The 13,306-nt window shown below is 46.1% G+C and overlaps 1 protein-coding gene across 1 annotated transcript; it reads right to left on the bottom strand.

Moving 5' to 3' along the window:
* Positions 1-8,186: 8,186 nt before the first annotated feature.
* LOC142055657 (myelin and lymphocyte protein-like) lies at positions 8,187-13,172 on the bottom strand. Its single transcript, XM_075089774.1, has 4 exons — positions 13,086-13,172; positions 9,487-9,654; positions 9,171-9,305; positions 8,187-8,219 (listed from the first exon to the last, which is right to left on the bottom strand). The coding sequence occupies exons 1-4, from the start codon at positions 13,170-13,172 to the stop codon at positions 8,187-8,189; spliced, it is 423 nt and encodes a 140-aa protein (XP_074945875.1).
* Positions 13,173-13,306: the final 134 nt, after the last annotated feature.

Here is a 13,306-nt window from a genome sequence, read left to right on the forward strand (position 1 = left end):
TTCCCACAAAGGATACCACATATTGAGTCATCAGCTTAAGCGGGATCTCAGTTGAAATTCATTCATACATATATTTCCATGCTGCAGCCACTCAGTGTCACAGTGCTGGCAGGCAAGACAACTTGGCACTATGCTCTGATGGAAACGCTCATGCCACGCGTAGTGGCATCCAACACTGAGAGGCCCGTCACTCTGGCCCCAGCCCACCTTGCAGCAGGCTACAAGCAGCAGCACACCCACTCCCTAGGAGCAGAGCTGTGCACCGCTCTGTGCAACGGGAAGAACAACACAGTGATGGCCAGCAAAGTACTGCAACGTTTTCCAGGATTGCTTCTTGCCTGCAAGACACTGGAGTGAAATAGTGCAGTATCAAGCGCTGTCCCTGCACTTTATTGCTCAGTGGGCAACGGCACTGAGCTAAGAGAGTGCTGCAAACAGCATCATGCTTTCTGCACTGCCTTTTAGCCTCCTTGCTGCCCTGACAGCACCACTACAGTCACCTAGCTCTAGCTGACATGGAGGGGAGAGGGGAGCCTGCAACCCCACGACTGCATGCTGTGCTGCCCATGACGAGGAGTGCAGGCAGTGCCAGCTGGCACAACCCAGGCAGAGGCAGAAAAGGCAGTGACGGTACGCCAGACGTGTGTGCACATCTGCCCCATGGGTTGGAGGACCACTGCTTAGGGAGCTAACACCGTCCTGCCACAGCACTGCAATTGGCTGGGCAAGGTAGAACAGCTTAGGTATACTTGGTCTGCCAGGACAGTATGCAACCACATCACATACGTACGTATGTATATGGAGCCAGTATATACATTTCTTACACAGATCCACACAATAACCATACACCACAAGCAATCTAGGAAAGAAAACCAGACTGCTCACATGCACGAACAAATGTAAGAAAAAGAAGCTGCACAGAAGTGATGAAGTCTTGCTTCAGCATTTCCGGCTTTTCTTCAGATAACACCCTTTAAAAAATGACCCATGTTGAGGGCAAAGGCTGCCAGCAGGGAATGTACTCAATTCACAGTGTCAAGCTCAGCTGACAGCGTGTTTTTGTTCCAGTCCCTGGCCTTTGACTTACTATGCGATTTACTATTACTATACATGAGACTCTTGCCTTGCACTTTGCTATAAATTTCACATCCAACAGTAACTGCGTAAATGCAGATATAATCCTGGGAGCAAGGATCAGGACTCTCCTCCACGTAGACTGCTCTATTCTTTGTGTGACAGAGAAGCTGTTCCCATGTGCTCTGCCGCTGCCCACGTCTGACAGATACCCTCTACTACCACGAGGTCTAAAGCCAGTGGAGGAAGCTGATGATGCTCTGTAGGTTGCAGTGGTTGAGAACTCTTGTGAGAGGTGTGGATTTGAACTCCTTCGGTCTAAGGAGGGCACTGAACTCAGATCTTTTCCCCGAGCTCTACTTGCTCAGCTGCCACACAAAACAGGGTGGGTGGTAGCACCAGTGCTGGCCGTAGTTCAAAGCAATGAAACGTGCTGGTTGCTGGCACTCACAGAGGTGGTCTGGCTCTGGTACAGAGGTTCAGAGTGAATGTGAGGCATGTGCATGGGCGCAAGCAGGGTACAAGTAGGTGGCCAAATCTGGGAGACGGGCACGCCTCTCTGGCCTCTCCTGTGGACTGGGAGAGGTACGTTCCTGCCTGGCATGCTCTCTGCTGTGAATCTTGGATTGTAGTACCTAACCACCCCCTCTTATTTTATATGCAGTTTAGTCATCAAGCTCAGACTTGCAAGTTGTGCTCCCAGAATGACAGTGAGAACCTGAGCACAGCAATGCCTGGCATCAGCATCCCCTCCCCTATCCCACTGCGCTGGCCAAAGAAGCTATCACTTATCACTCTTGGGTGGACATCTACCTGACTGCTTGCCTGTGCTCTCTCATCAGACAGATCTGTTAATCATGTTGCAGCTGATTGCACAGCGCAGTAACAGCTGATAAATTGGCAGCTGGCAAACATGCAGTCAGAGAAGACGTGGAGCAAAACTTTCAGTGTGGGTGACCATCAACCGTTCAAACCTGCTGGGTGAGGGGACTTCCAGCTCAATACCAGGCAGAAGACTTTGGGGAAGAACTTCAACGCAGATCCTGCTTCCCTGCATTTAGATCTAAACTTGATTTTACTTGATCCCCTCAATTCATACTGCTGGTTGTGTGACCTAAACTAATTATGTATCTTGATTTTTGCTCATCTAGTTCACCTACTTTTCTTACTTTGGAAGAAAGTTTGTTATCAAATAATCAAAATTTATCTCATTAAGCAGTTTTCCAATCTCATCTAAATACTATAGCTTTGGTAGTAATCTGAACTGCATTCATGCAAAGTATAAGCACTGCAGATCTCAAAATAAATATGGAATGTGGCTTGTGTATGCTGTGAAACCACAGTCAGTCAAGCTCATCTCTAAAAACAGTCACTACAAACTAATTACTGAGATTGGCTGAGAGCCATCATGTAGACTCTGCATATCACTGTATCCTGAGCCAGCATTTTTCTTCATTGTTTTTAATTCATGGATTTGCAGAGCAGCCACGAGCAGATGTTGGAACAGACAAAGAGCATTACAAGGTGGGTTTTTTTCCTGCTTTATATACCTTACAGAGATTCTTCGTACGGAAATTAGCCTGACCTAATTATTTTTTGTGATTCTATATGCAGTTTGAGCTCTTCTAACACCAATTTAGAACAGCTGCCAGCAATTTTCCCTTCTCATCCTGAAATGACCTTTGTTGGGGGAACACATGTTCACGGAGAAGAGAACAGTCTGGACAACTTATCTTTCTGTTCAAACCAAAAGGCTCTTTCGGTCAGAGATGGAAGGATGCTACTTTGCTACTCCAACCTCATTAGAAACATTGAGACTGGAGGTTCAAGAAATACCAATAGATGTATAACATGATACTCAACTTGTATATGACAGTTTTGGAAAAACCTCCGTGATGTGTAAATCCACCTACGGACAAGTCTTTAACAAGGAAGCATGTGGTGTCACCTCAGGAGTTTTCTCATATGCCTGGCAGTACTACCTGGTGTGCTTGAATAGAAATGAATAGGCTGGTCAGAAGTACTTTTAGAAGCTGGAAAACATAATCTTTGGCAGGGATGACTTAACAGGACACAGAAAGGGAGTGAACTCCGTCATAGACTAGGTCAACATCCCAGCCGTCCCGTTATGTTGGTGGCAGAAGTTTAACAAAGGGCTTTCAGAGGCCTCTTCAACACATCTCCTAAATCTGGGTCCAATGCACAAGGAGGAGAGAGGCTGGCTGGTGCACAGCAACAAACCCCGCAGGCATGCATTCACAGCAGCAAATGCTGCAGGTATGTGTCCACAGCATATATGCAAACGCACGAAATCACATGCTCAACCTGATTCAGCTGAAAGCTTTTGCACAATCACCCTTAATATAAGGCACATGGTTTTCATTCTAATGTGCATAAAACATTTTAAATCAGTTTTACATGTTTTCAACAGGGAAGAGAAAACCACCAGAATGAGAAACATATCTGAGAGGTAACTAACTAAGCAGCCCTGCAATCCCAGGATCAAAAGCAAAATTTGTCATAAAGCTAGTCAAACATTTACTGTAACGCACACCTTGAAATTATTACAAAAAACTAATAGAGATCAAGTGCCATCTACTGAAACGAACAGTAAAACCCTACCCAGTATATTGATTGGTTGCCTAAACTATATTTCTATAGTTATAAAGAAAGACAAGGTGGGTCTCAAAGCAATGAATGTCAAGTTACGACTGCTGTCATTTGCTTGTTTTTCCCCCCAGTAGCACTCTTAGCATTAAGGAACACTAAGGACAGACATGAAGCCTGTGCTTTTTCAGCCTATTAATCCTTGAGGGTTTGCGGTCACACCGTATTCTGCCAACTTGAACAAAGACTCACAGCGTGCCAGGTGCCCAGACTTCGAAAGTCAACAACTTCCTATTACTTACAGAATTTCAGAAGGGAGGAACAGACGACCTGTAATGAAATGCCTCAACATGGAAGCAAGACGAGGCTTGTAATCCAAATAAAATACAAAACAAACTGCAGAATTTTCATTTCCTTTAAACACAACTTACATAACAGTACACCTAAGATACGGTATTATAAGGTACATCTACTGTTTTGTTACAACACATTAAAAGTAATATATTTCAAGCTCCTTGGGGAAGCGATGTCCACCTTGCAGTGGCTGGAGCAGGATTTATGAAAGGATGCCAGGGCCCCAGCTCCACGGGGGGAATTTTGGAAGTAGCGCTCTCCCTATCTGCCACCTCACTTGAGAAATCCCGCTCTCAATCAGCAGAGTGTCTCAGCTATGTGAAACTCTTGTTTCTGGGCATGCCTAGAAGCAGGTCAGCTTTAAAAGAGCTCGGTGCCTGGCTCCTCTCCAAAGACCAGGGTGGGTGTTTCACACTACACAAAAGACATCAGGGTCCACACAAAAGCAGCCCAAGCAAAGCTCTCTTCTGCTCTCTGCTTTACTGGAGAAAGGATCCACCTGGGATTTGCAGGGCCAGATTTAGCTTTGAACTGGGAGGAGGCTGCACATCATCTCCCCATCACACCACCTGGGACACGCACTGCGTCCAGCTGTAAGAACCAGGGGAGGAGATGGGGTTCCTGTCCTCTCAGCTTATCAGGGCCTTCTCCAGCTCCTCCACAGATTCACCCAGTTTAGGGTGCCTGCACGTCTTTGTCACCCGTTGCTACATACATAGTGGAATCCAAACAGGCCTGAATTTCCCACAGCTCCCCTGCCTCCATCAGGAGACCCTGCCTAACCCCTGCAGCCAACACACCTGAGAAAAGTAAGTTCTACAATCTAGAGTTTTGGGCAAAGTTGGGCAACCTCTGTCCAGTTGCTCTATCAGATGCTGGGTTTTATTTTCTTTTCATAATTGTGGTTTATTTATTGGAACAGGGACTGGGCATGCATTTCCCCCTTCTTCCAGGCTCTTCCTAATCTCGGAATCATAACGACAGGTGAGGACCAAAAGAGATTGAAGGCATCTAAAACACAGCTTCCCCAGGATTTATATAGCTAGGTACGTAAAAGCAAGCAAATGTTCAAAATGCCACCGCTATCTGCAAGGTCCTGCTTAGTTGTTTATGGCTGAGTTTCCACTGTTGAGCCCATTAACCACCAACTTCCCCAATGTCCATATACCACAGTGAAACCAAATCAGTCAGATTTGCATGGCTAAGATAAAGACGTTCCCTTAGCTTTCTATGCCTGCATACAAATACAGATGTATAAACAGAAGGAATATAGAGACATATCCACTCAATACTGCTCAAAAAGAATTAAAAGATGTCACTCTAAAGCACACAAAAAAAAATTTCTGAGTGATTTGGTCACCAAAAAACAAAGTTCAGAGAGCAATGAAACTATTTCTGATTTTAATTCAAACATGGCCAGATAGTGGAAAAACAGAATTTTCTACTTTCTGTCTGAAATGATGCTTAAATTTTGAGAACTGTCAAATTCCTTTCTTCTTTTAAAAAAGGGGTACAAGTCTTTTGATATTTTTATTGCTTTAATTTAACTAATTCCTAATTAAAACTAAATCCTTTCTGTTTTTTAATTTTAAAAAAATTACATTTAAAAATTAAAATTAAATAAATTGATTTAATTAAATAAATTTAAAATATAAATTTTAAAATTTAAAAATAAATTTAAAATTTATTGAATTAAATTAAGTACATTAATTAAAGCCTTAAAATATCTCTAAGCATTCTAAATATTTTAGATTGAAGATTGTCTTTGTTCAGCCTGAGAGAAAGGCTTTCTTTAATGTTTTGATTTGGTCAACAACAATGATGACAGGATTACAGGGCACTGTTTATGAAGGAAGATTAAGGGAATACAATTTGTGTATTCTAATCAGTCTGGCAACACTCTATCATGGGGTGGAGGAATACAGCTGGAAAACTGTAAAGAAAACCATTGAACAGCAACACAGGATTCTGGCTATGATGCATGTTATGTCATGAAAAATTACTTTAAATAAAAACGGATGTTTGGTGGAAGTGCTCATAGTAGAATGTAGCTGGAGGATGTTCAGAATATTTTAACCAGGGCATCAGAAAACTATTTTCAACATTGGCATAAATAATACAGGTTGTAAATTACAAGCAGAGCACCAAGAAAAAAAAAAAATCTCCTAAGAGAAGATTTATAATGGCCTTTCCATAGGCACAGTATTTCCTTCCGTACAGGTGAAGCGGGCTGAAAACCACGGAAAACAGCCAGAAAGAGCAGAACACTTGCTGCAGTAGATACACAAATTGCAAAGCCTGCTCCAGCTTGACCTCACACATATTTTAAAACAGATACTTAAGAGCGTGCAGTGTGTATAGCATCGGTTTCTCTTATTTGACTCATATTCCATAATGAATGAGCAGAAGAGAGAAAAAAAGGTTCTTAAATATAAAAAAGACTTTTTTGTTTTTTACTAAAGATCACAGCTCTTGCCATCTTCCATACCTGCCTCAACTCTGACCTCTAAACCTCAGTGCCCTTCTTACGCCAGGAGCTCAGCCACCTTTTCCAGATGGAGGAGGAGCATGTCCCCACAGTCCCCAGGAGACCTGCATCTCTATCAAAAGGCATTTGGCACTAAAAGGTGAATTGGCTGGCACAGGTCTCACCTTGTCCAACAGCCCAGCGGCTGAGGTGCTCCCTGCAAAAGTCCCATATCTGCATCCCCTACTTACTCAGATTTGCAGTTGGAGCCATGGCTTTCTCATGGACCACGCGCGACGCTGAGCTTGAGGTTGCAGGCATCCTGAGGCGAGAATCTCCCTTTAACAGTTGGCGTCCCACTTTCAGGAGATCTGGAGTGGTATCAGGACAATTAATGGGCCAGAGAGAGAGAGAGAGAGAGAGAGAGAGAAGAGTTATGGTGTGCCTGCTGGGTACTTGGCTTCAAACCCCCAATACAAGAGTAACTAGATTATACAAAGTGGAAGAGCTTCCCTGGGAGCAGACTCCCTGCATCCCCTCAGCCTGCTCAGCGGCCTGCTACTAGGGCACTCGTCTCCTTTGTGCTCAAGTCCAGCCTCCAAAAGAGGCAAACAGACCTAAGGAGAAGTTTCTTTTCCCTTTACTGAACTAAGTAACAGGCATCTCCTTTTAATGTTCTTTTCCTTTGTCAGGAAGGAGATAAGCACCTAAGTGCACAAGATTTGTGCCCGAGACCCTGAATTGTAGGTGGCCTGTGCCACCAGCCCAGAGCTGAGCAGATCATTGCTTAGGACAGATGGGATTCAGGCTTTCGCCTTTTACTTGCCCATTCCTCCTTTGTAACTTGCTGACTTCTTTTCGGGATCCTCTATTATCTCTGTGATGTCTGGGTGCCTGCTGCAGCCCGAGAGTCTTCTGAACAAAAGGAGATATATGTCTTGAGGGGCCTCAGCCCAACCAAGCAACATCAACAATAATTTTTTAGAAAGGGTGGATCATACAATCTGTGACATTTTTCTAGAACACTTTAATTTAACAGGAACTTGCAGATTTGGGTTCAAAAATACAAAAACACTTAAAAGCCAAAACAGTCTTTGCAGGTGCTACTTTGTTTATTCTTCTTTGAAAGAAATACGTGGCCCTTTGAATATGTTATCCACACCAATTCAACTCAATTTGTTGAAATTCAAACTCTAAATCTAAAACATATAAAAATCCTAAATAAAAAACGATAGCGCTATGCTCATAATTTTTCAAAGATGCTTTTTCAGCATCTTTTGCTGAAAATATTTGTCTTCCAATTATATTCCGTTCTTATCTCTTGGAAGTTATACAGCACTTTTTTCACTTCAGTGCAATTCAGTTAGCTTATACCCTAAAAATTCTTCACTCCTGCTAACAAAATTCACGGTGCAACGGGAGATACAGGCTGTCCATGTGCAATGCTAGGTGCCTTGGGCAGCGGTCCTCAGAAACAGGACAAACGGACAGTGCCCAAGCCTATGAGGGATGAACAGGAGAGGAAGAGGCATCTAATTAGACTTACTTGAAGATCCAAGTGTGATCTTCAAACACAAACTTTCTTCCGCAAATGAATGTCTAAGACTGGGTTTCCTTTCTGTTAAACAAAACAAAACAAAACAAAAAAAAGAAAATGAAAAAGAGACAGAAACCATACTTGGCTTCAGTAAAGGCTAACAGCAGAGTTGTCATAGACCTGATGAGGAGCACAGGAGATTGCGGTGGGATTCATCTGACTAAGCATGGATGTCTCTAATGTAGACACCCATGTCTGAGCCAGCCTTGGTCCCATATTTAGGCAACCGAGAGTTCGTCAATATAACCAGTGAGTTCAAGGTACTCCCTCACCCCCGAAACAGCTCCCACAACGGCCAGGAGAGAAATGGCAGATTCACCTGTTCAAGCTGTTCCACTTCTGACCAGCGATGGGACCAGTCACTGGAGCAGACAAGGGGGGCGCCCCCCCATCTGCAGCCCACAGCTCCTGAAGGTTGTCTAAGGAGACCCGTAGATTCGGCTTTCACCTCTTCTGAATCACAAATACCGAGGGATTTACCCCAGGCAGAGGAGCCCCAGCGGGATCCGCCGCCTGCGCTGGGTCCGTTGACCCAACTGGCAGGGACCGGTCAAAAACTGCCACAGGGGGGACCCAGGCGTTCCGATGCACGCGGAGGGGGCTGGGCTATGCAAATGAGGGAACCCCCCAGCAGCCGCTTCCCCCCTGCTGCCAGCCGCCAGACCTCACAGCACCAGCTGCTACAACACACCAAGCCTTCACAGGGTGACGCCTCTCTGTGCTCAACTCCGGGATGCAAGCTTCGAGGTTAGCGCGGGCTTCAGCCTGGGCACGGCATCCTCGCTCACGGAGGGCGACATGCGCGTGCTCATTTCCCTCTGAAAGAGTTAAAAATAACATTAGAAACCCTCAAGCTGACACAACAACATCTTCAACTCGTTTAAACTAGACACAGGAGATGTTTCTGTGATCCTAGTTTTTAAGAACAAAAATACATGCTTTTTTGAGCCTTCAGCCGTTTTAAAAACCATTAGGTGCTGCCACCTCCTGCACATCAGCCCTCCTGCATTGCTTTGCCCTCTCCTGCTGCGTTGCTTTGCCCTCTCCTTCCCCTGCTTGCCAGGCACTCACCACAGCAGCAACGTTCTCCTGGTAGACGGTCATCATCACGGCGTTGGCAGGACCAAAGCTGATATAGGTGGAGTAGGCTTCCAACACGGCCATACTGAGGTAGAACAGAGATGCTGTCTCCTGGCAGATGACAGCCTAAGAACCAAGGATGACACAGTCATTCCCAGGAGGGAGCACACTGCAAAGGGGGGAAAAAAGGAACCCACACAAGCAAGCCCCAGCCTGCAATTTGGTGTGCAGTAGCAGCAAAGGAGACCATTGTATACCAGTGGTACCAGGGAGGGGAGAGGCCCTGAGGTTTGTCCCATCCACTTACCAAGGTGACCCAGGAGCTACTGCCCCCATGTGCACCGCAGATGTAGAGGCACAGGAGGGTGATGGACATGACAAAGCAGAACACAGAGACAAACATCACCCAGCCTTGCAGCATGGGTAACTGGACCTTCGAGGATGCCACCAGGATCCAGACAAGGCCCCCAAAGATCTGCAAGTGATAGTGGGAGAGAAAGCAAGCATGGGGTAAATCGGCTTATCCAGGGCAGAGCCAAAGGCCACGCACACCTCTGGCGCTAGCACTGCACATGGCAATAGCCCAGGGATACCTCTGAGTTCTTCCCAGCCTCCACTTGAAACTGGGTATTTAGCTGGGAGCACCTGCCTCTGATCTTGACCCAAAAAAAGCCTGCCTGTGGCCCTGCCTCCTGGTGTCACTGCCATTCATGCCCTCCCCACATCAGTGTGCTCAGGAGGCTGGTTCAGACATTTCTGAAGGCTGGTGTCGATGAACAGGGAAGCTTATCCCAGTAGGGCATGTTTGCTTCACACCCAGTGTGGCAGATACCTGAAAGGAGTGCTGTCAAAGGCAGCTCAGCTGCACAAACAGCACAGACATGGCCTTAATGAAGGCCACGTGAAAATGTTACCCTGAAAGGAGAGAGAACAAGCTGAAGAGAGGTAATACCGCCAGTTTTACTCTCTGGTAGGGGAAATAAGGTTGGGGCTCCCAGCTTCTCCTGGGAAGGAGGACTTGTATTGCTGCTCCAGCTATTTGGGTCTTCCTTCGCTGGCTACACCAGAGCTGCACAATGCACCAGCTGCTGCTCCAGTCGCAGGTGGGACCCCATTCTTCTCACCCAGGCTTGGGAGTTTGCCTTGGGTTTTTTGGTGGGATGGGGAACGCAAGGACAGCTACATCTAGGCTCTACCTTTTCTCCACCAGCAGATTCCTACACCAGAGGATGAGAGCACAATGTCCAATGCTGCAGAGTGTTGAGCTGCAAACGGTGTCTTTGCACTACAACACACTCAGCAGCTTTTCTCTGCCTCAAATCAGCCCAGTTGTTTCTTGAACCTGTGCAAAGTTTAGTCTATGCAGCATCCTATGATGAGGAGTTTCTCGGCTGAACGCACACTGCGTGGAGACTGGTGCTGCTGTGGGGACCTATCCCTCATCACTGGCTGGTCTTGGGCTCGCAGGCAAATCTCCAGAGGTAAGACAGCCTCACTGACTCTAAGAGCATTCTGATCGCCAGTGTATCCCAGGCCAGCCTTTGCCACCATCCAAGTGCCAACTCATACAGGTCACGGCATTTCCATTTCCTTGGAGGCTTTTTGCAAGTGGAGAAAAACGTTTCTGATTTACAATACTCAGAAAATGTTACATCATTTGTGTCACCCACATTTGTAGGAAAGTTCATTGGTTACATTACACAAATTGATACATTAAATCAAGGATGCGGTTGAGACCTTGCAAATATCTGAGTGCAAATAGGTTGTCCAAAGTGCTGCTGTTTTGCTGCCTCTAATAACAACCAAAGACTGACACTTGAAAACTAATCCAGTCCCTGTAATAAATCGTGCAATGACACCATGAGTGCGTTGCAGCTAAAGGTCCTGGAGAAAACCTCACCGCTGCTCCATTCAAATCCAACACAAGTGGGGTGAGATAAGAGGTTGGGGGAAGAAGTATCACTTCTCATTTCTTACCACTCCCCAACTCTCCTTTCTGCAGGATGCGATTTCTCACTCAGACAAGTATGTTTGCGTGGTTTGATTACTGGCTTTGGTTCAGAAGAGTCATAAAAATGAGGAAAGGGTCAAGAGGCTTCCAATAAACACACAGCAGGTTGGGGACAACAGTCTGAGGAAAAAAAGTCTTTTAAATAGCCTTTACAAAGCAAACATATCTGCTTTCAGCTCATTTCAGCTTTTCCACCTAGGCCTGGCTATCCAGATATGCAGAAGACTCTTCAAATGAAATAGATTACAAGAATGAAACCCAGCCTCACAGAATAAAAATGGTAGCTCTTAATCAGCACACCCCGATGTGGCAATCGTATGAGCTGCGGGCAGGACCTTCTGGCTTTTTCGCATCTGTCTTAGCAATTGAAATGACAAATACTTTTGTGGTTACCATATTAGTCCACTGCAGGCAACCTTGGATTCCGCTACGGACTGAGAAACTCTTTGTCCTTCTGAATGCTGTGATATGAGGCAGCTGCCCCTTTTGTACACAGAGATAATACAGCTGGACGACCTAGAGTCATAACGCCTCCAGAGATGGAGAAATCCAGTTATGCAACGTTCTTCTTTCCCAGGTGGTTCCTTAGCCTTTAGGATGCACATTTCCAGATCTTACCCAAACCAAAGGATAGGGTGCTTATTTTCGTCTCATTTAGCAAGCTGCCTTGCCAAATCCCCTGGAGAAAGGGATTACAAACAGTTCAAGGCACAGCCACGACCGTAATATGCTGATGCCAACAGCATGTTCAGCACCAGGACCACCGTAACCCAGTGGTAGAGGTGGCTGGCAAGTGTCTGCCCCACCAGAACCTCCACAGGGACTTTGTACCCACCTTCATGCAGCTGCAGGAAACCTAGACCATGCTCTCAGGCCCTGGGCAGAGACCAAGTCCCCAGAGCGTATTTGGAGGAGCTGAGGCAAACTTCTCCTTATACATCAGTAACGCCTGCTTTACTCCAATTCTTCTTTGCTCGACAGCTAGGAGAATGAAGTAATTGCTGTAAATCCCAGGAGTGTGGACTGACTTGGGTGGCAAGGAAGGATTTGGTCACAAAGGGCAAAGTTGAAGTTTTAGCATTAAGTGATCTGAGTGCCATTCTACAACCCTCAGCCAAGCCCCTCAGTGCTGGATGAAAGTACTCAGGCTTTGGAACAAGCCTCTCAAACTGTTGTGAGAAGAGCAGGCTTCATGGGCAGAAGACACAGGAAAAAGACTTTAGTTGAAACTTTCCATCTTCTAGTCAGTGCTCGCAGCAACTGCTTTTAATCACCTGTGCCAAACCTATTAAGATTATGATCTTCTCCTGCTTAAGGAAACTACAATATGGGAAGAAGTTATAAGGTGTTTGTTCACTCTTTGCTCACCCACTGTTGCCCACGCACCCAGGTCCAGCGCTCTGTGTCTTCAGCTCTGGAACACTGCAGCTGAGCAGAATGGCTTCAGCAGCCTTGAGTCTTTGCTGCTGTGAACAATTACTTCAGCTTGCCTTTAGCCCCTGCTTTAAGCAAACCGTTTATCTTCTGCCTGTTTCAGCTGCTAAAATCATCTTCCAATTAATTAATCGGCTCAAACTGGCAACCTAGTTTAAACCTACCAGCAACCCCTTCCATTTTGTTAGGCAGGAGATTACAAAATGTTTACAGATACACCACAAAAATCCCCTGCAGACTAAAGGAGAGCTTCAGAGCTCCCAGCTCAGGGCTTGTGCTTTTCTCTGAGAGTGATCTAGGCACCAGGGGCTGCCCTCAGACCCCTACGGCTCAGAGACCTGGCACGGGTCCTGAACCACATGCTTTGTATGAGGTCTCATCCCTCAGGCACCTGCAGCATGAAGCGTGCTGGATGCCCTGCAAACAGGATCTGCCCTCCCCAGGAAGAAGCCAGAACTCACAATTTCAGGAATGAAGAGCACATCTGGAAAAGTTGTCAGAACAGCCAGGCCGCTGGGCAAAGAAGTGGTGGAAGTTGCTGAGGACATTGTGAGCCTCTCCCACGGTGACTGTCAGCTGCTCTGGCTCTAGCTGCTGGAGGTAGCTGCCAAATGCAACCTTCTTCCCTCCCTCTTTTCCTTCCTTCTGTCCCTCCCCTTCTTCCTGCTCTTCCTCCTGCCCT

This window comes from Phalacrocorax aristotelis, chromosome 3 (assembly GCF_949628215.1).
Source record: "Phalacrocorax aristotelis chromosome 3, bGulAri2.1, whole genome shotgun sequence".
Lineage (NCBI taxonomy): Eukaryota > Metazoa > Chordata > Aves > Suliformes > Phalacrocoracidae > Phalacrocorax > Phalacrocorax aristotelis.

Excerpts from the sequence above, each read along its gene's own strand:
- LOC142055657 (XM_075089774.1), bottom strand. The coding sequence starts at position 13,172 with ATGTCCTCAGCAACTTCCACCACTTCTTTGCCCAGCGGCCTGGCTGTT. Across the intron at positions 9,655-13,085 it reads TGCTCTTCATTCCTGAAATT|ATCTTTGGGGGCCTTGTCTG; the intron begins GTGAGTTCTGGC and ends TATCACTTGCAG. Across the intron at positions 9,306-9,486 it reads GTAGCTCCTGGGTCACCTTG|GCTGTCATCTGCCAGGAGAC; the intron begins GTAAGTGGATGG and ends CTTGGTTCTTAG.